The following is a 26,196-nucleotide window of genomic DNA, read 5'->3' on the forward strand; positions in this document are numbered from 1 at the left end:
CATGAACGTGCTGCATACATAGATGCACATGGCCACTGAAAGCAGCTACGTGTCAGGAGCTGATGACAGGTGCATAGGTCATGCCCGGCACCCCCAGCTACTCCTTGATCACGGACATCTCAGTGCCTAGTCCTCCACCGTACGCGGTACAGGCCTGTGCCTGGAATATCATTGTCCCTCCCGCTCCAGCTCTCCTCAGCATCCCTCTGCCGCAGATCGCAGATCGTCCTGTCACCTCCTCCCAGAAGCCTGTGTTGCTTTCCCTGGACCTGCTTCTTTCAGGGGCAAGGGCCTCTCCTGGCTCATCCCTGCATCTGCAGCGCCCAGCACTCGAGGGGGCCCAGAGTGGGGTCGTGGAGTGCCAGTCGAGCGAGGAGGGGACCAAGGACAGGAGGGAGGAGGGAAGAGCGAGAGGCGGCGGCGGCCGCGGGAGGAGCGTCGCGCGGAGGCGGCGGCGGGAGGGAGCGCGCGCGCCGGCGGCGGCCGCCCAGGGCCGGGGCCGCGCGCCCAGCCCGAGCGCGCCCAGCCTGAGCCCGCCCCGCCGCCGAGCGTCACCGAACCTGCTTGAAATGCAGCCGAGGAGCCCGGACGGGCGGCAGCGGCGGCGGCGGCGGCGGCGGGGGCAGCGGCAGCCCCGGCGCCGAGGCGAGGACTCGGCAGGCTGAGGCTCGGCGGCGGCAGCGGCGCAGGGGGCGCGGGGCGCGGCGGCCGGAGCCCCCGGCCCGCCATGGGCCGCCCGGAACGGGGCGCGCTCCGGCCGCTGGCGATGCTGCTGCTCCTGCTGCTGCTGCTTCAGCATCTCACGGCGGCGGCGGATCCGCTGCCCGGCGGCAACGGTGCGTTTGGAGGTTCCGGGGCCCGGCTCTGAGCCGCCAACAAAGCGCGGCCTGACGGCCAGGTTGGGAGGGCGGGTTGCGGCAAGGCACCCGGCCGGGACAGGATCCTTGGGATCCAAATATTCCTGAATTTGCCTGAGACCCCCCGAGCCACGGCTCCCTGTGCGGAGAGCTCTGCCCACCGGGCATCCGCTCGTGGGGGATGGGCGCAGCGGGGACCTGATCGGCGGTGAACTTTGCAGGGGGCGCTTATTGATGGTTTCGGGTGAGCTGTGCGATTCTCGCCCTTGGGATTTACTTGCTACTGGCGCTCAGTCGCGACCATGAGGGGAGCCCAGCAGCTCCCCTCCTGACAATGCGTTTCCGGGGATCCCTGCGCGCGGAAGAGAGTGGCTGATGCAGAGGGGGCAGAGCCTGTGCGCCCAGTGCATGGGTCGCGCGTGTGCAGGGGCTCCGTGTGGGCTGTGTCTGCGTGGATCTGACTATGGGCCAAGTGTGCGGCTGTGTCTGAATGGAGGGTGTATCCCAGTCGTGTGACACCGGCTGTACGTATGTGCCTGGTCTCGCCGTGCCACCAAGTGGCCCAATATCCAAGGAACCCATGGCATCCTACCCTCTTTCTGGATCGAGGGTGCGTGAAGCCCTGCGTCTTCGGCATCGCCTTTCTTCGCCCCAGAGGATTCCTCCGCGCCCAGGGCTGCGTGGTGGGGAGCACTGGAGGCAGCCGGCGGCGCTCACGATCCTCCTCTCCTCCCGCAGAGCCGATCCAGGAGTGCACAAAGGACCAGTTCCGGTGTCGGAACGACCGCTGCATCCCCTTCGTGTGGAGGTGCGACGAGGACAACGACTGCTCGGACAACAGTGACGAGGACGACTGCCGTGAGTGGCCAGCCGGGGCGCTCAGACCCGAGGAGGGACGAAACGGTGGGGGGCGCCATACTCTATGCCCACGTGGCTCCATCCGCCACAGGGCCACCTGCTCCATCCTCGCCGCCTCCCTTCGGGCGGGGTGGCTTTTAGGGACCGACCAAAGCAGGGGTGCAGGCGGGTCCTGGTGGAGCCTGCGGCGGAGCCCAGGGCAGTGTGGCGGGGGTGCGCCACGCCTAGGCGCCGGAACTGTGGGCGGGGACGCGGTAGTCCCTGCACGCGACCACTTTCCAGCCGTCCCGCGCTCCTGGGTTCCCGCCCGGTCCCACGGAGCGCGCGCGTTGCAAAGTTCCACGCAGCTTCAGGCCGCGCCGCACTCTTTTTCCTGCTTGTTTTTTTGTGAATGAATGGGCTCCCCGGGGCCCCTGATTGGCTGGGCAAGGACCACCCCATCGGCTTCGGTGGCCAGAGCCACCAATCGTGGAGCGGGCGGATGTGTAGTGTCCCAGCGCCCTGGGCTTAAGGGCCGGGCAGGGCAGCGCGTGCATCCTCCGGGTGGTAGGTGCAGGCCGGGCGCCATCGCCCGCTGCTTTTCTGTCGAGTCACGGTGAAGACCTTTCTGAGCCATCCTTGCGACCGCCCTCTTCTGCCAGCCCGGCCTGGGTGTGAGTCATGGGGCCACCAGGAAGGAGGGGACCAGGAGGAAGTTTGTTTCCTGGAAGGGGCCCTAGGTGCCCCGGGCTGCCTTTGCTGAGCGTGGTTGTTTGCACACCGCGAGCACGACTGATTCTGAAGTTCCTTCTCGGGTGCGCGGGGTTTTCGGGGATCTGTGAGAGCGGAAGGGAGTTAGGCGGTCGCCGCGGTGGGAGAAACTTGGTTCCAGGAACGGAAAAAACGGGGCGGTTCTAGAGACAGACCCAGGCAGTCATTCATTTGTTGTTACTTAGGCCTGCTGCGCGCTGGTACTACGCACTCAGATCAGACCAGTCCGCCAGTCTTTGAGTCCAGGGTTTTAGAGAGGAGGGCGCCAGGTGGGCAGACCCACAGTGCGCAGGAAGGGTAGTGGGGTAGGGGGACACTCGAAGAGCACACTATCTCCAGAGTCCTTGAGTTCTTTTGACTGTTTGCCGGTCAGCCTTGTTATTCACTCTGTCCTAACCCGGAGTGGACTCTGACTTGGGCAACATTGTTCTCTCCTGCCCCAGTTTCCCACACTGGCCACTTGGGCTAATAATTGCTGACCTGGCAACCTCACAGGACTGTTTGGAGGACTAATTCTAGAAGGGCCCCCGGAAATAATGAGACATGTTTTGTCCACTAACTGCCCAGCATTGTGGTAAGAGCTTATCTTACACAAATTCCTTTACTCTTCATGACAGTCCTGTTGTACAGATGGAAACACTGAGGCACTCAGGGGTGAAGTTACTGGCTTCATGGCTACTGAGTTGCTAAGTAGGAGCCTGAACTTTATTCCCTCCAGAGGTCTTAGTCTAGTGATGACAGCTCCCCCAGTTCTATTGAAGTTGTGAAAAATGATTGGGTAAAATATCAGAGTGAGTGGAGCTGTTATTCTGGAACCCTTAGAAGAGGGTGCTGAGGATGGGGTGCTGGTCATACCTTATCTCTTTGGTCCTTTTTTTATGGGGGTGGGGGTCGCTAGGAATTGAACCCCAGGCATTGTGCCTACTGGACAAGTTACTCTACCTCTGAGCTACAACTCCAACCCCTCCCAGGCGCTTTATTATATCGCTCTCCCTAGGGTGGCTGTGAATTCAGAGCGGCAGCTTTTCTTATCATCCTGCTTTATAGATAAAGCTCAGAAAGGTTGAGTGATTTGTCCAAGGTCACACAGTTCAGGATTACAAAATTTGGTCAGGCTTTCTGCCTGCCTCCTAGCTCAGGACACTGTCTGCTGCTGTGGGGAGTGTGGTGTGTAAGGATCTAGGAGCTGGAAAGCTGTACTCTAAACGTTGGACATGTTGCTTTTCATCTCTGTGTGAGGTTCTGACCAAGACAGAGAAGCAGCTGGGAGGCTGGGTGACCCCAGTTGGGGCTGCAGGAGATCTGGTGGCCAGCCTGGGTTCCTGTTTTGGTTCTGAGAAGGGTGGAGTGGAGTCAGGCACAGTCAGAAAGCAATGTCAATATCAAGAGCTTCCAGTGGAAAGGATGGTGGTTGCACCAGGTGTTAGTTGCACATCCTCATCTGCCCAAAGTGGTGGCTTTCCCTTCATCCTGCGTTACACACCTTGCAGGCGGAGGAAGGCTTCTCACAGCACTGGCAGGAGAAGGTAATGTGAGCGCTGTAGAAATCCTCCTTCACCATTGAGGATCCTCTTGTTCTGGGCCACCTTCCCAGACCCAGCATCACTTTCTCCCCGCCAGACTTCTGGCTCCTCCCTGAGCAGCCTCCACCTACCCCTGTCACCCTCTACTGAGCCCTATCTGCAAAGGGGGCTGACACCCTCCAACCTCTGTACCCCTCTGGGCTGCAAGATAGGGGTTGGGATTAGTAAATAATGTCTGTGTGAGGCAAAGTGAGTTCTAGCTCTGAAAGGGCCAGAACACAGCCCCTGAATACTAAGAGGCTGACTGAGGTGGGAAGGAGGAAGCTTTTGTGTTGAGGCCAAGAAAGGCTTCCCGGAAGAGGGGACCACTGAGGTAGGCCCTGAAAGATGGTAGCTAATACCATTCCCCCATTTAAAAATAGGTCCCTTTGTTACAGAAGACACCAAGGTGCAGAGAGGTGAAGTGACTCTCCCAAGGTCACACAGCTCCTCAGGGTTGGACCTGGAACTCAAACCGAGCCCTTTTAAGTCTTGATCCTGAGTCACAGCGAGGGGCACCGGGCCCTTTGGAGACACAGAGCTGGTGGAGTGGGGGAAGGAAGAGCTCATGTGGCTTCAGTTTCCAGTTCAGAGGACCTTCAAAGTGGAGGAAGGAGCTGGGAGCTGGAGGGCCAGGCCCAAGGAAGCCCAGGGGAGGCCCAGCCAAGGGAAGTAGGGTGGGATTCCTGGCTGGCTGTGGACCTGGGACACGTAGGCCAGCTGGTCCCTAAGCCTTGGTTTCCTGTTGCTCCCTGGTGTCTGGAGGTAGAGGTGGTGACTCTGGTCTCTGGCCAGGCCTTTGCTCCCAGAGTGACAACCACGACAACGCTGGGTAACTTGCTGCGGCCGTGCATGGAGCTGAGGTCTCATACACAGCTCCTCTGGGCTGTAAAATTGGGCGACCCTGTGAGTACCTGCATTGTTTCCAGCCTGTGAAGGTCCATAGCAGGAAGGACCTGGCCCGGGCTCCGAAAGTGAAGTGCAATTGCTGGGCTGTGAATGCACATGCATAATGTGGAGTGTGTGCTGACTTGAGTACCAGCTTCCTCACGTGCCCCGCAGGGCAGCTGTCCCTCCATTCTCGGTTATGTACATGGGAAATCTTCCCATAGGGCTGGGGAGGAGCAGGGACCTCCTTCTCTTTTTGCTCCCTCGATGGCTACATTCTTTTGTCATCTTAGAAGATTCAGTGCAGATGTCACTCCTCCAGGAAGTCTTCCCTGACAGCCCCTTTCTCCCTGGCTGAGATACAAGAGTTGAAATCTCAGCTCAGTGCAGCCCTGGATCAGACATACCTGGCTTTATCCCTGTTCCCCTAGCTGTACCTCTGACCAAATGGCAGGTGATAATAGTCCTTCCTTCTCAGAGGTGTGAGGATTACATGAGATCATGTGCTTGGTGAGCTGGAGGGGGTGATGAGTGCTGGGGGGGGGAGGAGTCTTGGTGGGAGGGGTTTTACTCAGGGCCCTGGGCACCTGACTGTGGAGGGTGCCACCCCTGCAGGCCACCCCAGAGCTGCTGCTACCTCACCCCATCTGCTTAGCCATGTGATTCTGAAGGTTCCTGCTGGGGTCGTTGGACTCGGTCAGGGGGTTGCCCAGCCACTATGGAGGTGACCTCAAGGCCACTCAGCTCTGAGAGCAGGTCCAGGGAAGGGCTGGGAAAAATGAGTCCAATAGGCCTGGTTGGTCACAATGACCAACCTAGTAGCCTGGGGCCCTAGAAAGGGCAGTTTTGGCCTCTTGTTCTCTTCCTCCTGGCTGTGCTTCGAGCTGCCATAGCTCTGCCAGAGGGCCCCAAGCTTCCTGTGTTTCTAGGCCCAGGCCCGTTCCCCTGGGCTGGTCCCAGCAGGCTGTGGAGGTGTTTGCTGAAGGCCCTTCAGGGCCTTACTGGGCCAGAGGCACCTCTGGGAGCTGCTAGTTTTCCGAGGCCTGCTGGGGACTCCCAGCTGCAGTTGGCTCAGGGCTGTTTGACTTCTTTCTCCACAGTTGCCTGCAGGTGGCTGACTTGACAGCCTCCTTCCTTGGGGGAATGCTGGTAGCCGGTGAAGCCAGGCAAGGACCCCTACAGAGAGAGGGAAGATAGTGAGAACCCAGGGGCTGACGGAGCAGGTGCCCTCAGGATGAAACCAAGTGGACCTTTCCTGGCCTCAGGGAGCGTGGTTATGTCCCCAGGCCAACATTGTTCCAGGAAGCCAGACCTGAAGCTGGGGGAAGGCATTGGGCTGTATTATGGAGGCTCTGGGGCCAGGCCTGGGACCCCAGCTCTGAGCAGTCTGGTTAACACCTGTTTTGAAAAAACCCACATATCCAGGCCACCCACTCTCTGAAGGCCTGGCACAGGTGCCACCTCCCCCAGGTTACCTTTCCCCACCCTGTCCTCCATCTGTCCAGCCCCTGAGCTCCCTTCAGCCTCAGGTCCTTCACTCTGTCAGCCTTGTTTGTGTTGGGCACTGGGATTCCAAAATAAGTAGTTCCCTCCAGGGAATTCTAACAAGGTATTGGCTGCGGACTCACCCAGGACCACAATGGGCAGTTTGCTTTCTTTAGCTTTGCTACTCACAGCCAAGTAAGGGCCATTTTCTTCTTCCCATTTTAAAGGTAATGAAATGGAGATTCAGAGAGGACAAGTGATTCAGCCAGTGGTGTTGGGTTTGCCCAGGTCTGAGTATGGAGCCCTGACCTTTTCCCATGCTTCCCCTCTGAGCTTTGTCCACCCTGATGGGGTCAGAGGGTGGAGTGCTCAGCAGTATCTCCCTGGGCTATATGTTTCTGGCTCTCTAGAGCCCCCACAGAGCCCCCACATAAGGCTCCCTGTCCTGGCCTTCCATGGTATGACCCTTTAAAATTTCTAAAGGCTCCTATTGGCCATGCTACCCTGAAAGGGAAACTGACCCAGGGAGTGTCATTCCAGCACCATCCTCTGCGGTCACAGGACCTTGTCTGCCTCCCGGCACCAGGCTTCCTAGTGCTCACCCTGCAGACCTTCCAGCCCCAGGCTGCAGAGGATGAAACTCAGGGCCTGGGTTGCCAGAACTGGCTCCAGGTGTCAGCAGGGGCCCATTCTTGGAACTAGGGTACTCAGTTTCTGAGCAGGAAGAGGCAGAACAGTGAGCACTGTCTCCTCCAAACACTGCCTGCTCCTTCTGATCCTTCCTGAATCTGGCAGTGAGGTGTTCACAGGCAGACTTGCCTCCTGAAGCATGGAGCTTTGGGCTCCAGTGCAGTAACCTCAGGCTCACCACTGCCTGCCCAGGCCCTGCCTGCCTCCCTGGATGGCTGAGAAGTCATATGTGTTTCTGTCATGCTCACTGCTGGGGGCCTTGAAGTGTGGTAACTGCATTTCACAAAGAAAACAGCTGAGAGCTAAAGCCATTTGTTTGCCCAGGTGACCTGACTGGTCAAGGGTAGGATTGGGCCACACCTGTCTGCCTGCAAAGTCTGATGCAGGTGAAAGGAAGACTTGACACATGGCAGTCGCAACAAAGTGTGTGGCACATGGGTGTGCCACGCCTCCTCAGGCGCCCCAGATGTCCCTCTGCTAGCCTCTGCTGGTGGATGTGTCGGCTCCTTTCTGAAGAGCACTGGCCCCTGGGGTGCCCTAAGGCATCAGCAGCACCCCTTCCCCACCTGTGGCAGCCCTTTTAATTACCAGCCCTGCAACCCTGGTTACTTTCCTTTTTAAGATGTTCTATGGCATCCTCAGGAGAATGCTGAGGGCCTTTGGGGAAGGCTGAGCAGACCCACCTGTGAGCTCCTCGCCACTGTGCTCCTCCTGAACTCTGTGTGCCCATGGGCTGGAAAGCTGGGCCTGGCCACTTTGAGTATGCAGAACCCAGGGTACTGTCAGGCCCCTCGAATGTCCTCATATGCCTCGGAGAGTCCCCCGGTGAGATCTAAGCAGCTCCCATGACCTTTCACTGCTTCCACACACCTGCCTGTGGAGCGTGGCAGGGTAGATAGCCCAAGCCTCCATGAGGAGCTGCTAAGCTGGGAGTTCATGAGAGTGGTCTTGTGGCCACCTCATCCCTGCCACTCTGGAGACTACTTCAGTTTCCGGCCATCAGCCTGTTACAACCAGCATGGCCTTTACCAATTTGTATCTCACAGGGATGTGCCTGGGAGGCATGTGGAGCCAAAGTCAAATATTACCACCTTTTTCCTGATGAGGAAGCTGAGGCTCGGGGCAGTCACGAGACTTGCCCAGTTACTGGTAATTCTGGAACTGAAACTTGCTCCAATTGATTGGCCTTACTAATTTTCTGGTTATATGCACGTAACTTCATCCTTACAATAAAAACAAATAGTAGGGCTAAGACAGCAGCTCAGTGGTAGAGCACTTGCCGAGCATGCACGAAGCCCTGGGTTCAACCCCCAGCACTGCCAAAAACCCTTAAAAATTAAAAAAAGATTAATTTAAGTCTGGTGTAGTGGTACATGTCTGTAATCCCAGCATTGGGGGAAGCTGAGGCAGGAGGATCATGAGATCAAGGCCAGCCTGGGCTACATAGTGAGACCCTGTTTTGGGGAAAAAAAAAGGCAAATCCAAATCAAACAAAAAAGATAATTCTTAGGGAAGGAATTTCTGAGCGTGTGTATTTTCATCATTGCCATGTTATTCTCTAGATATTTTTCCCATCTCTTGACAACACCCGCTATGCTGTGTGCCCTGTGAGGTAGCCAGCTCAAAGGACCTCCCGTTCCCTGAACACAGGGTCACCTTGTCCCAGCCCCATGGCATAGACAAAGTAGCCATATCTAGGCCACACAAAGCAAAGCAATGAGAACAGGCAACTGTGTTCTGGTCCCAAGGACTTCTCACCCCACCAAAAAAACAGAAGAGAACAAAACTGTGTGTCCATTCTTTTCGACACATAGTGGAACCTGTCTACCTCACAGCATTGCAGTGATCGCTCTCTGCTCCTGTGACTTGCTGTGTGACCTGGGCAAGTGGCTTCCCCTATCTGAACTTCTGTTCCACCTGCATTCACTGCTGCTGTGGGCTGGGTAACGTGTGCCCTTGGGGTCCCTTATCACCTGGAGAGGGCTGGGGGCATGTGGCTGGCACGATGGGCAGGCAGACAGAGGGCAGCTGGGCTTTTTAAGGTCCACTTTGAGAACTCAGCCCTGAGGCCCAGGTTCCTCTGACCATTTTCCATTCTGCCTCCTTCTGGTGTTGCTGGTTGGTGGATGCTGTGTAGTGATGGAGGAAAACAGGGTATGCAGCAGGGAGGTATGCAGGCTGAGAACCCAGAGTCTGGCTCTGGGGACAAGCCTTCCCACCCCCTTCCTGAGCCCATGATTTCTAAGCAGGGAACACCAGACAAGACCATCAGCCACTTCCCTCTGCTCCTCCAAGGACACAGCAAGAGGGCAGCTGCTGAAACAGCAGCAGGAGAGATGCAGGTCAGCTGGCTGGTGGGGACTTGGCTGCCTGGGCAGCAGTAGTGCCTCGGGTTGGGAGAGGCTATAGGAATTGTCTCTTTGACTCCTGACTACAGTGGGGCCCCAGGGCAGCTGCCTCCTGGGTGGCCCCTGGAGCTGGTTCACAGTGGGTCTAGATTGACATTAGAGACATGGCAGCTGATGAGAGGCAGGAGGCCCCATCAAGCGCAGGTTAAGCTGCCTGGCTGCATAGTTGCATAGGTGGGTTTTCCTGATGGCCTGAATCCAGGGACATTCAAGCCAGCAGTCCTCAGCTCCCCCACTTCCTGGACTCTGAGCTGCCATCTGCTGCCCCATCATCCTCAGAGCCTCTTCTTGGCCATGGGCATGTGTGCCGTGCATGTGCTTGGGGGTGTGTACAAGAAGGAAAGTGCCCATTCTGGACACATGGAGGCCATGGAGCCAAGGTGACACTCTTCCTTCCACACCCACCAAGCCGGCCGAAAACAAGCCAAAGCCCCTCATCAGGCTGTTGTGCAGGGAATTATTTGTAGCTGGAGAGGTGCCAGAAGTTTCTGTTCCCAGCCTGCCCCCCTGCCATGGCTGCCTCTCTCCCCAGGCCTGCAGCTTGCTATCTGGTCCCTCACCAGGAGCTGAGGTTGTTATAAACAGTTGTGGCCTGGGTCACAGGCCCACCTCTGCTCCTACCTTGCTGAATGGCCATTTGGCAGGTCCTTGCCCCTCTGGGTCTCTACTCATTGGGAATTGGGAATCTCTAGGCCCCTCTCAGCCTTAATTCTCTGGGATTCTGTTGTTTTCTCCTGACAGCCCAGGTGTTCACGGTAGGTGGAGTCCACCATGGCCAGGCCCCAAGCGTGGAGCTCCAAGTTGCTGCTGCCTGTCCCCTGAGGCCTAGGAGGCCCAAGGTTAGAAGCAGGAGGCAGGGGTCATGTCCTCACCCCTCACAGGGGACATGGCTTGAACTGTACACGCAAACTGTTTATTAGAGTCTACGTCTACTCATTATGAGCCAGTTGGAGCAGAATTTATACTGGCTAGCCATGAGATGCTCTTTTGTCTCCCTCCTACTCCCCCTCCCCGCCTGCCACTACTGTGCCTGCTTCTCTGGTGGGGGACCAAGTGATGCAGGGCTAGCATGGCCTCTCCAGTGTCAGCCAGATCCAGGTTCCAGCTGCAGGCCTTCTGCTTCCTGGTTGGGAGGTCTGGGGCAAATCCCTTGAGTCTGAATCCCAGACTCTGTCCAGCTCGGGGACTAAGTAATTCCTGACCTGTGTAAAGTACCGGAAACCCCCTCAGCCTGCCATGTGTGGTCCCCCCGAGCCCATCCTTCCTTCACCTGCACCGTGAATTGGAGCAAACTGAACAGCATCTGCTAGCTTGTGTGGTCTGAATCCCCTGTTCTTTGCCACCTCCTCTCCTGGAGGTCGTGCCCTCCCTCTCTCTTGGGCTTGCCCACCCTTGAGTTACGTGGTAAGGCCTGAGCTTTTGTTGCTGTTGGTGACCAGAACTACCGTGCCAGTTGCCCTCTAGGTTCTTAGCCCCACACCTCAGAACCAGGAAACCACCTTGTCCCCAACTTACTGTGTGACCTGGCCCTCCCTGGGGCTCGGTCTCCCTTATGGGAAGAGAGTTAGGATTACTTCAGTCTTTGAGCCACCTTGGGCAGTGTTTGAACTTTGCCCCCAGTGCCTTTCCTGGCATGACTCCCAATCTCTGCTTGGTGTGTGGCCAGTTGGGAGCCATAGATTTGAAAATCTCCAGGGCCCCCACCTCATTGGTGAGAGGTCAAGTCCATCTCTTACCACTTCCCAGCTGCAGGACCTTAGGCAAGTTACCTCACCTCTCATCTGTGAGAGCGGCCATGGAGCACTCCCCTCCAAATGATGGGGGGCTTGATTACTGGAAGCACTGAGCAGCGCCTGCACACAAGCCATGTGTGCAGTCCAAGACCACTGAGCCTTGTTTTGATGTTCTGTGAAACTATGGCTCCCATCTGTCCTTCAGGGACCCCCACTCCTGTGCCGGACTGCTGTGCTGCTGGGTGGGATGGGAGGAGCCAGGAGCCCCCAAAAAGTTCCTTTGTCTCTCCTTCTCTCCTGTGGCCCCAGGAAGGAACTTGCTGGCCCAGTTTAATTAGGGAAAGTCCTTGCAGGACCTCATTCAGAAATGAGCCCAGAGCCTCTGGGACATCTGAAAGGGGTGGGGTATAGGAAGAGGTTTCATGTGTTTGGCCCTGCCCCCAGACAGGCCCAAAAAGAGGGCAGACACACACCTGTGTGTGGCAGTCAGGGTTGAAGGGACAGACTCATCGCCATCCTCTGTCCCCTGCCATGCTCCAGCCTTACCTCTTAGGGGTGGGGAGGGCTGAGAGAATAGGCTTCTTTGGTTTTCCTCCCCTCCCCCGCTGCCCTGTCCCTGGGGTCCTGTCCCTAGTCTGGCACAGAGCAGGCCCCAGTGAATGTGTGCTAAAGGAACCTTGAGTGTGAGCTGTGAATCTTTGTGCAGGAGCAGCCCTGTGTGTAGCTGAAGCAGAAACCATCATCGCAATGCAGAACTCCCCAGTACCGGGGCAGGGAACTCCAAGCCTTCTGCGCGCTCTGTCTTCCTGTTGGAAGTCAGTTCTTCTGTCAGCCCGCTCCACCTCCCACAGCCCTGCCTTTTCTGATTGAAGCTGTTTCTGGAGATTTTGCTTACAGAGACTGCCCCCACCCTTACCCCAAGTCTATCCTGTGTGTCCACCACAGCCTCCAGCTCAGGGTGGCTTGGCCTGTGACAGCTAGCTTGCTGTGTGAGCTCAGGCAGGGCCTATCCTCACTGGGGCCCTACGTCTCTGACCCTCAGTGTGGGGCCAGTGGAATGCACTGTCTCAGGTGCTGTGGTGTCAGCTGCCTTCTGTAACCATGACTTATCTCCCAGGGCTTTGGAAAGTAGAGAGTGAGGAAGATACACCTTGCCTGGAGACAAAAGTGACATCCTACAGACAGCAGATCTGGGCTCTCCTTGGTCAGGAGCCTGGAGCTATTACAACCCCTCTCTTCCTTTTCCTGAGTCCTCACCTGTCATGGTCCCCAAGCCCTTAGATTCTTCCATTACTTAGTACCTGCCAGTCCAGGCTGCTTCCCTACCCCCACTGCCTCACCCTTCCTGGATCCCACAACAGTACCTGCTGCCCTCTCCCTCTGCCTGCTGCCCATCCTCTTCTCTGCAGCCAGAACTCCTAGAGAGGCGAGGCTGGCCTCCCCTTGCCCAGTGTCTTGAGTGGCACTGCTCTTACATACCAGGTCTTAACCGATGTTCAAAAGCCTGTCACCACCTAATGTCACCTGTCTCCTCTGCGACCCCAAGTCTCAGCAGCCACTGCTCCAAACCCAGACAGTGCTCCAGTCATGCCCTGGACTAGCAGCCTCACACTCTTTCTCCCACGAAGTGCCCTGCCCAAAAGACCCCATCCCTGCTGTCCATTCCTACTTTACCTCCAGAGTCACCTTTTCTAGGACGTCTCCTTTATCTTTGTCCTTGTGTGTCTATACTGTGAGTCTGTGGTTCAGATCAGAAGTCTCAGGAACAGTGGTAGAGGGACATCTGTGGAGGAGGGTTAGGGTCTGAGGGGGGTAGAGGGTGTCTCTGGGCCTTGCATGTGCCCAGTGCCCCCTGCCTGTTGCAGTGTGTCAACTCCATGGCTGCACTGTGCCTGGCACAGTGTTTCTGTGAGTCCTTGGGAAGCGCTGTGCAGACTGGAGCCTGGAGTTTTCAATCCATCATTCTTTGAGGTTGGTTGTGCCTTGTGCCCTGCCAGCACCTGGCCTGGGGGCATTGGCCCCTGTCTCAATGTAAGATCTTCCTCTGAGCTTTGGCTTCGTCTGCTCCCTGCTGTAAATGGGATGAGGACCCAAAACCCCTGCTGGATACCTTGGGCAGACCTAGGTGGTGGCTGAGGTCAGACCTGGCCCTTCTGCGATGGAGATTGCAGCTGGAGCGGAACTTTCCCTCCACTTCATGGGGCCTCTGGTGCCTGGGGCCACACTTCACAGTTTGGGGTGGGCAGGCTTTTGCTCTTTCCAGTGAATATGACTATGTGAGTTTATAGCACTTTGGTGTTGCCAAGTCACTCATGCATGGGGTGGCCAACTTGTCCTGGTCTGCTCAGAACTGTCCCAGTGTTAGACTAAAAATCCCACAACGCAGGAAGCCCTTCAGTTCCTGGGACACGGGGCAGCCTCCCTGTGCCCCACGAGCTCTGGCTGCTGCTCTCCTACGTCTGTAGCAGGGCTTCCCTATTAGGGGGATCCTCATGCCAGCTGGGCATGCTTGCTTTTAAACAAAGAAACTGGTTTCTTCTCCAGATTTTGGAAAAAAATAATAGAGCATTTGGGTGCTGTGTGGAGGGCCAGAAGGCCTGGTCACTAGTGTAGAATCTGCCTCTAACAAAACCTTCTTTGGCACTGCCCTCTGTGGGCCTCAGTTTCCCCACCCCTGCCCTGTTCACCTCCCATCAGTATAGTAAAAATCATAACACTGATGGGCCTGCCTGTGCTCCTGTTGCCATTGATACTTTTCAGAGCATTCTGTCTGCCCAAGTCCCATTCTGGCCTCCCTAATCTGAATGGAAGGCAGCACTGACATCCTTGTCCCCACATCAAGTAGGAAGATGCCATGTGCCTCATACAAACTGTATGGAGGACAAGGCCCTTCCAGGTGTGGTCTCATGGCCCATGGTATCCCCGAGAGATGGGCCCAACAGGAATTACTACACCCATTGTACAGATGGGGATACTGAGCCCTCAATCCCACTCCGTGATGGCTCGGGAGAAGCATGGACAAATAGCTGACTACTCTGGTTGTGGTGGGTATAAGCCAAGTTGCTGGCTGGCTAGTCCTCCTTCCCTCCACATGCCCAGTCTGTCAATGTCCTCATCAGTAGGAAAGGATGGAGACAGATGGAAGGGGAGGGGGAGACATAGGAGGTGGGGGCTGGTGGGGAGTGGGGGCAGGGGGGTTGTGCAGGTGGGGGAGGGGGAGGGGAGGGGTCCAAGCAGCATTGCAACTTCCTCTTGTGGTTCTCACAGTCTGTCTGCACCAACTCCTGACAGATGGAGGGAAGGGGAGAGCTGGTGCCAAGAGGCTGTCACCGCAGGCGGGCAGAGCCGGGGGAGGGTGCTTTGTAGCCAGGGTTTGTGTGGGGAGGGGGAAGCAGCTGGTGGTCCGGCTGCTGGGCCCCCTCAGAGCCAGCGCTCCAGGAGCTGCTAGGGGGTGTGCATGTGGACGCTGTGAGCAGGAAAGTGGGCAAGGGGTGGGCCTGCCCACTGCCTGGGGCTGGCTGTGCTGCCCTTGCCCCTGTCTAGCCAGAGACAGTCACCCTCCCTCCAACCTCTGCTTCCTGCTACCAGCAGGGCCGCCTCACCAAGGACACCTCTTGCCCACCCCTCACTGGGTGCTGGGTGTGGGCAGAGGCTCTGGGACTGGTATTGAGCTGTGGTCAAGGTGGACCAGCATAGGGAGGACCTGGGGACAGGGAGGCCCTTGGGATCACAGAGGACATCGTGGGCTCAAGCAGAGTCTGGTGGGCTGGAGCTCAGCCCTCAGTGGGCTGCTCCAGTGTTGCCCAAGTTGGCCTTCATGGCAAAGAGTCCTTGCATTTCCTCTAGGCTTGGACACCTTTCCTGGGGTAGGCAGGCCTGACCTGGGGTTGATTTGTCCATCTTCTGAGTGTGGGATTGACTCTCATGTTCTCCCCTGCTCCCTAGTGCCCAACCCAGGGCCCAGCAGAAGGTCCAATGAGTGCTTATAGAATGAATGAATGGATGCCTGACTCTCACACCTCCTGAGACAGAGCAAGACAGTTCTGCCTAGATTTCCAGAAAGTTCTTGCTGTCTGTCCTGAGAAGCCTTGTGGGTCCCAGGTCTGTCACAGGACCTCTGGCTGGCCCTGCTGCCTCAGAGCAACCCTGTAGACACCAACCTGCTCAGTTCCCCAGCGGCCCTTGGCAGACCTGGGTCTTCCCTGCAGTAACCTTTGGGTTGCTCTGTACTGAGTGCTGCTGTGCCAGGCAGTGTCCTGCTCAGTCCTCACTTGGCCTGTGAGGCAGGTGGTTTTTATCCCCTATATTACAGAGGAGAAAAGAGAGAGAGAAGGTAATGAATGAGTGACTTCCTCAAGGTCACATCCTGTTGGAAGTGGTGGTGGACTTGAAAGGGGGTTGTGGCTGGGATTGGGGGTGCGTGGGCTTGGCAGAGAAGTACCAGCCTGAAGAGGGCCCCAGGGCTTTTCTGGAGGTGGACTCTGCCCCACCATAGCCTCTGTCTATCTCCCTGCGTGGTTCCCAGGCAGGTCCTCAACACCAAGACTCCAGCTGGTCCCTCAAGTGGGACCTAAGGACCTTGGGCCTGGAGCCCCCGCCCTGAATGCCAGGGTGTGGTTCTGGTCTTGGGGAGCCCAAGGCCCTTAAGCTTCCAGGACAAGTCATTGGCCTTCACAGTGACCCAAACTGTGTGCAGGGCGACAGCTGGGGCCTGAGTGATGCAGCTGAGGTAGGTGGGTGGGTGGGGACTGGGCCTGGCCTCTTCCTGCTGCTGCTGAGGTTGCTTCTGGTCAGAAGCTTTCTCTCATTAATATTAATAATGGCAATCATTAATGATAAATTACAGTGTGCCTGCCCCAGGCAAGGGCTGAAGGACAGTGTGAGAGCCCCTTTGGGACTGGCCTTGCAGAGGCTCCTAGGTCCCAGGTCCCAGGTCCCTCCTAATCCTGGGAAAGAGGCAATCTCCCCCCTCTCCCCGCCATCATGCCCACCAGCAGCCCTGAGAGCCCTCCCTGGGCCCCTCACCTCCCACATTAGCAGGGAAGCGCAGGCAATGCCCTGGGTGTGAGGATGGGGGATTTCCCGACTCCGGTTGATATCTGTCACAACATTAATGTTAATTAAGCCTTGTTAATTCAGCCTCTGCTTATGCAGAGCTCCTGACAGCAAATTGCTCATAAGTGAGGTGGTAAATTTATTGCTGAGTTTTCCCAAACACTCAGCAGCAAAGATCCTGCCTAGAAAGGCCTGGAAGGCAATGATGCTCAGTTACGGCTGGCCTGTATCCTTTGGGACCCTAGTGGTGGCCCAGACAATAGGCGGGGCTCCCCAGGAGACCTGGATGAGCATGAACTCTGCTCACCTTGGAGCAGACTGCCTCACTGGAGGCATGGGAATGTAGGGCAGGCCTCTGCCCTGGCCCTCGGCTCTGCCTCATCCATACCTCACGCAGCAGACTGGGCTTTGTACACAATGTGTTCCCTTTGGTTTTCTCCATGTGGGAGAATCCCACCATCTGGCTGTCACAGGAGAGGCAGGAAAATCTATGCATATTTGTCTGCAGTGTGTGACCTTGAAGTACACCCTGCACACAGTAGGGCTCAGTAAGGGTGGGCTTGGGCCTGAATGTGCAGCCCAATGCCTTCACACTGCAGAGCAGTCTGAGAACCAGCGGCCTCCTCTGGGACCTCGCTCCCCATCTCCTGAGGTTTGTAGGCAGGGCCAGATGAGCCTGTCTGGGAAGCTGCAAGGGGGTCTTTTTCTATCCTGGGGTGTGAGGGCACCCTGGGAACCATGGTCAGGTCCATATTGTAGGCAGGTGGTCTTTAGCCCCGCCCCCTTGTTAGCAAAGTTCCGCCCATCAGGTGTGGCGTGGGGGCCTGGGTGCAGTGCAGTCCTCTCCTCCTAAGTCCTGCTGTCTTCCTTGGCCTCAGGCTGGGTCATGCCTGGGACATTTGGAAGAAACCCAAGCTTTGGGTACCTAGAATTCTTTTTTTTTTTTAATTAATTAGAGCATTAAATGGTAGCCCTGTGGGAGAAGCCCACCATCTGGCTGTCACAGGAGAGGCAGGAAAATCTATGCATATTTGTCTGCAGTGTGTGCGTGTCCTGTGAAGCCACCTGTGCATGTGTAGGTATGTGACCCATGTGCTGCAGTGTGTGCAGTGTGGCATATGTGTCTGCGTGTGTTCGGTATGTGGTACCCATCTGAGTGTGCACGTGGCAGTGTGTGCCTTTCTCTGTGCATGTGCTGCAGGCCTATGCCCTAGGGGCTGCCTGTCTTGTCTGAGCACACTTCTGTGTGGGTGTGACAAGTCAGTGTGCCTAGAGAGAGTGGGCCTCTGGAGCCTTCCTGGTGGAGGAGGTGGTCACAGATGGACTGGCCAGGGGTGGAGAGCAGGAATCCTTGTTGCTTGTTTGACAGATGGGGAACCCTGGCCTGCCCAAGCTCAGAGCCAACGTACAGAGGGGCAGGACTGGAGCCCAGACCCTGGGCTCCCTGTGTGGTGCTTCTTCTGCTCCAGTGGGTGATTGCCATGGCCCATCTTTCATGCTGTTAGAGAGCTCAGAGACATTACTGAAAGAGTGCCAGCCCCTCATCTTACCAGGGGTAAGTTCAGAATTCCCACTGCAGATCCTGTGTCCTCAGTCCATAGAGGAGGCAGCTGGGCTACTGGGCAGTTCTGGGCCTAAAGGTCCACTCATTTGCTGTGTGACCTGGGCCTGGCCTGTTCTTCTCTGAACCTTATAGGGCAATTGTATAAACTAAAGGAGGAGGCATATGCAAAGGGCTTTGTAAACTGAAAGGTGCAGTGAGGTGGACAGCTGAAGGCCTGGCCCAGAGATAGCCATTACTGTGATCAGGACCAGGCTGAGGCCCAGTCCATGTATCCCCAGGCTTTCCTGAGGTACAGGCCACAACATGGGACCCAGGACAGAGGCTGATCTCTCACCAGAACCATCTGCCTGGTTACTAGCACTGTCCTCTAGCCACAGCCAGGTCATGGGGCTTATGGCAATGATCTAGAACAGGAAGGGCATCATAGAGAGCAGTGGGACTTAACTCCTCATTCAAACAGTGGTGATACTGAGGCCCAGAGAGAGCAAGTGGCTTGTTGAAGACCGCCCAGGTTTTCTGACCCCTGTCTCTATTCTCCTTGGTTTCATTGGAAAGGCAGAAAGGGGATACAAGAGCTGGCTCATGAATGTGGGTTGACATCCAATTAGAGCTCAGAATGGACCAAAGCCACAGGTCATTATACACAAATAAAGAATTTCAAGGCAATGTTTTAATGATTGTTGTTTATATTACATCTGCAGAATGCGGAGTGGTAAATATAGTTTATATCTTTGGCTATAAATTTCATATAGGCCGAAAAGACCTAAACCTCAAATTGTATGCATACTTTCATTCAACATAGTCTGGAAGCATCCTCTTGGCTACTTCCCTCTGCAGATCTTGTCCTGCCTCCAGTGAGCTGCCTGCTAGGGAAAGACAGCCAACACCAACCAGGCCACCTGGAGCCATGGGAGGCTCCCCAGTACTCTCAACTCCCAGAGAATAAGGAAGGGGTGGTCACAGACACCCTGGTCTTCTAGCACACTGGGCCTCATGTGGTCCTGCCCTTGGGTAGGCTATTCCATCACCCAGCCCCTTCCCCTGCCACATGGGCTCTGGCCCTGCATGTGGTGGAGGAGAGGTCATTGTAAAGGACCTGGTTCTATTGGGAAGGGGGGGCTGCTTAGGAGAAACCAGTGTGGGGGGTAGAGATTGCAGGGAAGGTAGGTGGCAGGACCTCCGTGTACTGCCTGGTCTGGCTCTGCCCCACTAGGGGTTATAGTCATTGTGGGGTCAGCTTCTCACACTGATGGCCCATGAGTCCAGCTGGCTTCCTGGTGCCTATCTACCCACATTGACCTTTCTCTCCTACTTGATACCTGGAGAAACTTAAGGCACAGAAGAGTCAGGTGGCCCACCACAGCAGAGGCCAGGTTCCCTGGTTGGTACCCTTTAAAAATAGTGCCAGAAAGGGCTTGCAGGGTACTGCCTCAATGGCTGAGGAATATGAGTAGGTGCTTCCAATACTGAGTAGTTCCTACATGGCAGGTCCTGTAAGAAACACTGGTGTTGTAAGTGATCTCACACTTTTAAATGAGAAGACACTGGCTCATTAGAGGCCAAGTAACCTGCCTGAGATCACAGCTAGGAAGGGACCCTAAGCTTCTTAAGCTGCTTAAGCTCAGGGTCCCATAACCTGTTCCTGGCAGGAGGAGGGCCACAGCAAGCAGCAGACTAGGATCTCCCAAACCTTTGTGCTAGGAAGACCTTTTCCTCTGAGGAAAAGATCAAGATGAGTGGATTGTCCTGGGGCAATTGGCAGTGATGCTGTTTCAAAAATGGCTGTCCCCCACCCATGTCTTCCTGGGAAAACCATGCTGGCTCAGGACCTCAGGCTGGTGGCACTCCGATGTGAGGGGCTCTGAACAGAGGTGGGGTGCCAGTGGGAAGTGAGATGGTGCCGGACATTTGGCCCCACTCATTGCCTCCACTCTGCTTCTACAGCAACATCTGTGTAAGCCTTAGCCCATCTCTGGCTGGAGGTGAGGCCCGTGGTCATTCCCTTAGGCCTCAGATAAGTGGGTGAGCTTAACCTGAGCCCCAAGCCCCAGTCCTCCTAGGTCCAACACCCTAAGGCAAGGCACCCCTGCCCTGAAAGCCTGCCCTAACTGTGGGGTTTGCCAGCTCCTGCCAAGGTACCTGGCATACAGTAGGACCTCTGCTTGATTCTTTGGCTTCCAGCAGAGGCCTGAGACCTTCCAGTTAGGTTCTTCCAGGCACCAGAACTTGGAACTAGGGCAAGCACTAGAGAGGGGAGGCCCTAGCAGCCCCTGTACTGAGCTCTCCCTGAAGGGAGCCTGGGGACCCCCTCTGCCCTGAGCATATGCCAAGCTGACCAGTGGCTGCGCGTGGGCCTGCCTCTCCTCCCCCGCTTTGGCATAGCTGTCTCCCAGGAAACAGGGAATTTTCCCTCATTCCCATCATTAGGGTGCCAGGGCAAACAAACAGCCTAATCCAGATGAGCCCTGAGCCACAATCACACTCTCTTTTGGGGTTTTCTCTTTATTTCTAGCAATTTCGAGAGGCCTGAAGTAATTGGTATTCCACACAGGTCAATAGAACTGCCTTCTCCACAGTATTACGCCTTAATTTCCTTTATCGCATAGCAAGTTGGAATTAATCGCCCCCTCCTTCCTTTTTCCCACCGAAACCTATTACTAGCCTGTCTGCTGGTTAAAGTCATTTCGTGGCAGCTCTTGGCTCCTTTCCACTTCCCTGGGAATCTTTCTGACGAAGGCCAAAGAACAAGGAGGGTGAAAAATCCACTTGTACAAAGTGGGGGTCTCCTGTTGAGAACTTATTTCCCTCCCTGTTTAGGAGGGAATGCGTCCAGCCTCGAGCCGGCACAGCTGACTGAGGCCCCCCATGGCTGCGTGCCTTTGAGGGCAGAATGGCCATATGTCAGCGGTGGGAACAGGATTCCTGTGCTGGCGGGTGGGGGAGGGGCAGTGGTGCCACTTCTGGCAACCAGGACTGGATTCTGTGACTTGGAACTTCTAGGTTCTGTCTGTCTTGGGAGTCTGAGGTTCTCTGTGGTTTCAAAATTGGAAGGCTTCTGTGACTCCATGTGGGACTGAATAATTTTATTTTACTTTTTATTTTATTTAGTTTTTGGTGGGACTGGGGTTGGAACTCAGAACTTCACATTTGCAAAGCAGGCACTCTACCACTTGAGCCATACCTCCAATGTATTTTGCTCTGGTTATTTTGGAGATGGGGGCGGGGTCTCACAAACTATTTGCCTGGGCTGGCCTCCAACCACGATTCTGTAGATCTCAGCCTCCCAAGTGGCTAGAACCACAGGTGTGAGCTACTGGCACCCGGTGGGTCTGAGTACTTTTAGATGGTGCGTTTTAAGATTCTGAGGACTTCCTGGAGTTGTGATTTTGTTTGGTGGCTCTAAGGCTCTTGTATGATTCTGGGGTCTCTTAAGGTCTTAGAAGGAGAGCAGTTGCTTCACTTAGGTTGCCTTGGGAGGGTGATCTCAGGCGGCCCAGGCTTCTCTGGCTTCATTCTCCTTGTGTATGAGATTCCAGGGTTGGACCAGATGGCCTCAGTGGCCTGAGTTTCCAGGTGTATTCGCTCCACCTGAGCCACTCCCTCAGTGCCCCATGTGGGCTGGGCCCTCCCCAGCACCTCATGAGGCATGAGCCAAGTCCCTTGTCCATCTGCCCCAGCTGCCTTGCTGGAAGTCTCAGCAGGAAGGTAGTGGTGATAAGAAGTAAACAGTAAACAGCATCGCCGGCAAGACCTCTCCTTGCCTTTGTGCCATGTACAGTTCATCCTAAAGTCTCAACATCCATCCTTTCCTCCAATTCTCACCAGCCCAGAGTGTTAGCCCTATTTTATAGGTGAGGAAACTGAGGCCCTGTGAGTTTAACTCACCTATCATCATGCTGCTTGCTCCCGGGACCTCCGCTCTGAGTCACTGCTGTTAGCAGAACTAACAGCTCTGTGTGGCTGCTGTGGCTGGAATCTTCCTGGGTATTAGAGGTCCAAGGTTGACCAATATGATGTAGGAGTCTCAGTGAAGACCTCCAACCTGGGACAGAATCTGCCAGGAATCTGCAGTTGGGTGTGGGTTGTGGGCCATACGCTCCCACTTCCCTGCTGAAAGCAACTCCCAGAGATTAAAGATATTCGGAGACCCCATTTCCCTCCAGTTGCACCAAGAAGCCAGAAACAAGGATGGGTGTGAGTTACACCTGTAACTCCAGCTACTTGGGAAGTGTCGGTAGGAGGATCAAGGTCCAAGGCTAGCCTGGGTAAAAAGTGTGAGATCCCATCTGGAAAGAGGGCTGGAGGTATAGCTCAGTGGTGCAATACTTGCCTAACAATCATGAGGCCATGAGTTCAAGCCCAAGCACCACCAAAAAAAAAAAAAAAAAAAAAGCCAGAAACAGTCTTCTCCATCTGCTTTTAGACTCTACCTTTTCTTTTTAGCTCAATCACATTTTCTCAGGGTGGCATCACCAGCGCCACTGCTGCCAGCCTGAATTATCCCTTTTTTTGAGGTCCAACTTAAGGCCTCCTCTCCTGGTTCAGCATCCTTATTTTATAGCCGAACACAGAGATCCAGAGAGGAAAAGTGAGTGTCCTCCCCCACAAAGTGACTTCACCACTCTTGACTCTACCCAAGGCCTCTCATCTTGTTCTGGGTTGTGGCTGTTCTATCTGGGGTCCTTGTTTCCTTGGCTTGGCTATAAACTCTGTAAAAGAAGGTCCACTCCCATTTTTTCCTTTGGGCTCAACTGAGTTTCCTGATCAGACAGCCTCCTTATCCCCGAACACCCCATGGTCCCACCTCTGAGCTGAGGCGCTGCTGTTGCCCCTGCCTTCAGGGCTGGTTGCTCCCTGAGTTGAGTACCTACTCTGAGCCCTGTGCTTGGCTTTCTTCATCACCAGCTATACACCTACCTCCCCTTCTGGAAGTGGGCTGACCAGCCCTGTCCCCACACCTGAAGACCCTTTCTCTCCTGAGACAGACCCTGGAATGGTGCACGTCCTCCAATGACTAGATAAGGACACTAAGATGCAGGGGAGTAAAGGGCTTGCCCAAGGTCAAACCAGAGGTCAGGGAAGCCTGTAGTAGTGCCCAGGGCTCCCATAGTGCATACTGGCTTATCAGAAATCCCAGAGAAGCCCTGTGAAGGGCCTGCCCAGGACTGACAAGGGTTTGCATCTCCCTGGGTCCTGCTTCAGGAGGTGGCCAGTGTGCTACTAGCTTCTTGAGCCACTGGGATGACTTACTGAGCCTGCTCCCTGCTTGTAAGGGCTCAGGGGTTTCCCTAGCCTGTCAACAGAGAGATGAGCACTGTCCAGCAGGGCTGCAGCGCTCATCTTTTTGAGCTGATGGCTGGGATGGCACTGCCTGGAAGGGCTTCCTCCAGCACTGCCTGGGGCTGGCCTGCCACAAATGAGGGGTCTTGCTCTGGGCCCCCTCAGGTCCTGGGTTGGGGGTTCACTCATTCTGCTTTGTCAGAGGTAGGGGGGTCTTGTCAGACACCTTAAGCTGATGCTTGAGCCAGTATTGAGGGGGAGGGGTAGATGAAAGGTCCTCTGCCTGGTGGAGCTGCATGGTGCCTGGTGGTTGTCACTGACTGTTGAGTGGGTATGGGAGGCAGGTGGTGAGGGATCAGGGCCGTTGAAGAGTTCCTGGTCCCTTGCAAAGGCATTGACCATATTATTAGGGAGATGGGAGCCAGCAGGACAAGAAAAGATGGCTCCCTAATTACAGAGAGGACTTTGGGAGGATAGTGGCTGCTGGCTCTGGATGTGTACCTCCATGCATGGAGCCACAGGAGGTGTGAAGACCTGGGGACCATACCACAGTTCCCTCCCTCTGTCGGATTCGCCCCGGGCCTGGGGTGTGGGTAACACCACACTTAAAAGGAAGGGAACGTGGAGCTCGTCTTGCCCAACTACCCATCATGCCATAGAGGAAGAAAACAGGGCACAGAGAAGGCGGGGAACTTATATGAGGCCACACAGCATAGGCAGGACCCCCCAGCCAGGGCAGGAGACAGCCCAATGCCAGTCCCATTCTCTGGGAGGAAAATAGTCTAAGCTCTCTCCCAGTGAGCCAGCAGCTCCCTCATAGACCTCCGCAGCTTCACAGCCATACCCTAACTGCAGGGCACGCAGGTGAGCAGAGGCTGCCTGGATGGCTAATGCAGGGTTGTGGGTAGCAGAGAGCTGTACCACCAGCTGTCAGAGAGCCCAGGCCCAGCACAGAGGGGCACCCCAGAGAGGCAGCAGGCCCGGCACCAGGAGATGGATTTCCCAATAACAGGGTGTTGCTGCCCATTTGTCACTGGGATGGGCCAATGGGGCTTCTCTGGGGAATGCTTCTCCTACTAACATAATTGGTGAAAGCATTTGCATTTTCTGCTTAGCCACGCTGCTTCCCTGTGTGAGCAGCCACTGCCTAGCAGGTGGAGGGTGCTGCACTAACGTTACTGCGCACAGTGGGGGCTGAACGCCCTGACATCCTGTTTGCAGTGGGAAGGGACTCACCACCCCTCCCCTGGGTAGGTGGGTTTATCACTCGATCTTTCACTGCGCTGGAGGCAGGGTGGGCACCCTGTGGGTTCTCAGGCCTCCTTAGCCCTGGCTGCAGAGTTCTGCAGAGCCTGGAGCTTCCCAGTGGGTGCTAATGGGGGCTGAGAGCCCAGAGAGGCCTGCTGGGTGTCACTCAGCATATGGATGGCAGAATAGGGCTGGAATGAGATCTAGAGCCCTCTCCTCAACTGCAAAAGAAGAAGAGCCACCCCTCCTCCTCTCAGGGAGTCAGTGGCAAAAACAGGGCCTGGAATGTGAGGGGCCTTGGTGAGGCCTGTCTGAGAGAGGCAGAGCCATGGACCACTCAGCTCCAGGTGGCCTGGATGGGATTAGACAAAAACGTCCTCTGGTCAGAAGAGGCTTGAGTTCCCTCTAGGTAGGTTAGGTGCCCCCTGCCTGAGTGAAAGAGTGCTGTGAGGCTGGGGGCCGGAAGGACCCTGGGCTAGAAGCCCAAAAGAGTTTGCCAGTCTTCCCTCTTACCTCTGAGAGTTTCATTTTCTTGTTTGTTTGTTTTTGGTTTTTTTTGGGCAGTACTTGAGTTTGAACTCAGGACCTCACACTTACTAGGCAGGTGCTCTACCACTTGAGCCACACTCCCCCCCCCATCCCTTTTTGCTTTAGTTATTTTTTCAGGTGGGATCTTGCTTTTGACTGTGGCCAGCCTTGGACCTCAATCTGCCTACCTCCACCTTCAGAGTAGAAGGGATTATATGTGTACCCCCACATCTAGTTTGTTTGTTAAAACAGGGTCTCAAAGGCTAGGGGCAGGGCTCAAGTAGTAGAGCCCTTGCTTAGGAAGCTCAAGGCCCTGAATTCAAAACCCCAGTACCTCCTTCCTGCCTCCCCCACCTCTCAAAAGAGATAGGATCTGGGCTTTTTGCCCAGGCTCGCCTCAAACGATAGCCCTCCCATTTCTACCTCCTGCATACCTGTTTACAAGCATGCACCACCATGCCTGATTGCTCTAAAGGCTTCAACTTTGAGGACATCCGAGGGACCTATAATGCCAGTGCCATGTGAGCAGGCCAAAACTCAGAGCGGTACTGGTCCAGTCCTGAGAGAGTAGCTGCCCTGAGGTGTGGCCTGCTCCTCCAGGCAGCGCACTGCCGAGGGGTGCACCTTGGCAGGCACCAGCCAGAGATCCCTGCTGATCCTGTTGTACCCTCCCCCCCACACCTCCTTCCCCAGCCCCCCAGCTGTCACTGGCTCAATACCTCCTGCATCCACAAATCACTGGGACAAGAAGATGCCTTTGTCGTCTGTCCCTCCGACATGCTCATCTTCCCTGTGGCGACGGGGAGTTCGGCATACCCCAGCGAAGGCTTGGGCCTCCCTTGGTGACAGCCAGGCCAGAGTCGGACAGTGTTTGAGAGCAGCTGGGATGTACTGGGGTTAAAGGAGAGGTTGGCTGTGAAAAGTCCCAGGAGGCTCTTTTGGGGAACCTTGGAGTGTACCAGGAACCACAGCTCATCTGCATAATGGGGTCACAGATCCAGAATGTCAGCCAGAGGGGGTCCTTCAAGATTTGTTCACACAAGGAAACTGAGACCCAGAGTGGGAAGAGGTTGAATGGCTCATTAGAAGTGTGGGACCACAGATAGTCTTTGAGTGCCCCCTGCCATCAGACCCTGTGTTGGGGGTTCCTGGGACCAGAGCCAAGTCGTGGGTCTGGTCCTGATGACTGTGAAGTCTGACTCAAGTCCCTCCCTCATCTAGGGTGGCATCTCCCTCTAAGTGCCCCTGAGGGTGACAGGAGACCCTGCGTCTTCGTTGGGACACTGTGTT

General features: G+C 55.7%; 1 protein-coding gene across 30 annotated transcripts in view; it reads left to right on the forward strand.

Moving 5' to 3' along the window:
- Positions 1–699: 699 nt before the first annotated feature.
- Lrp8 (LDL receptor related protein 8) overlaps positions 700–26,196 on the forward strand; it is a 73,416-nt gene continuing 47,919 nt past the window's right edge. For all 30 annotated transcript variants that reach the window (XM_074080065.1, XM_074080075.1, XM_074080066.1 and 27 more), the window contains exons 1-2: positions 700–836; positions 1,596–1,715. In XM_074080065.1, the coding sequence (XP_073936166.1) occupies positions 728–836; positions 1,596–1,715 (229 nt within the window). In that variant the 5' untranslated portion in view covers positions 700–727. The remainder of the gene's footprint in view (positions 837–1,595; positions 1,716–26,196) is intronic.

The sequence above is a fragment of the Castor canadensis genome, chromosome 7, assembly GCF_047511655.1.
Source record: "Castor canadensis chromosome 7, mCasCan1.hap1v2, whole genome shotgun sequence".
Lineage (NCBI taxonomy): Eukaryota > Metazoa > Chordata > Mammalia > Rodentia > Castoridae > Castor > Castor canadensis.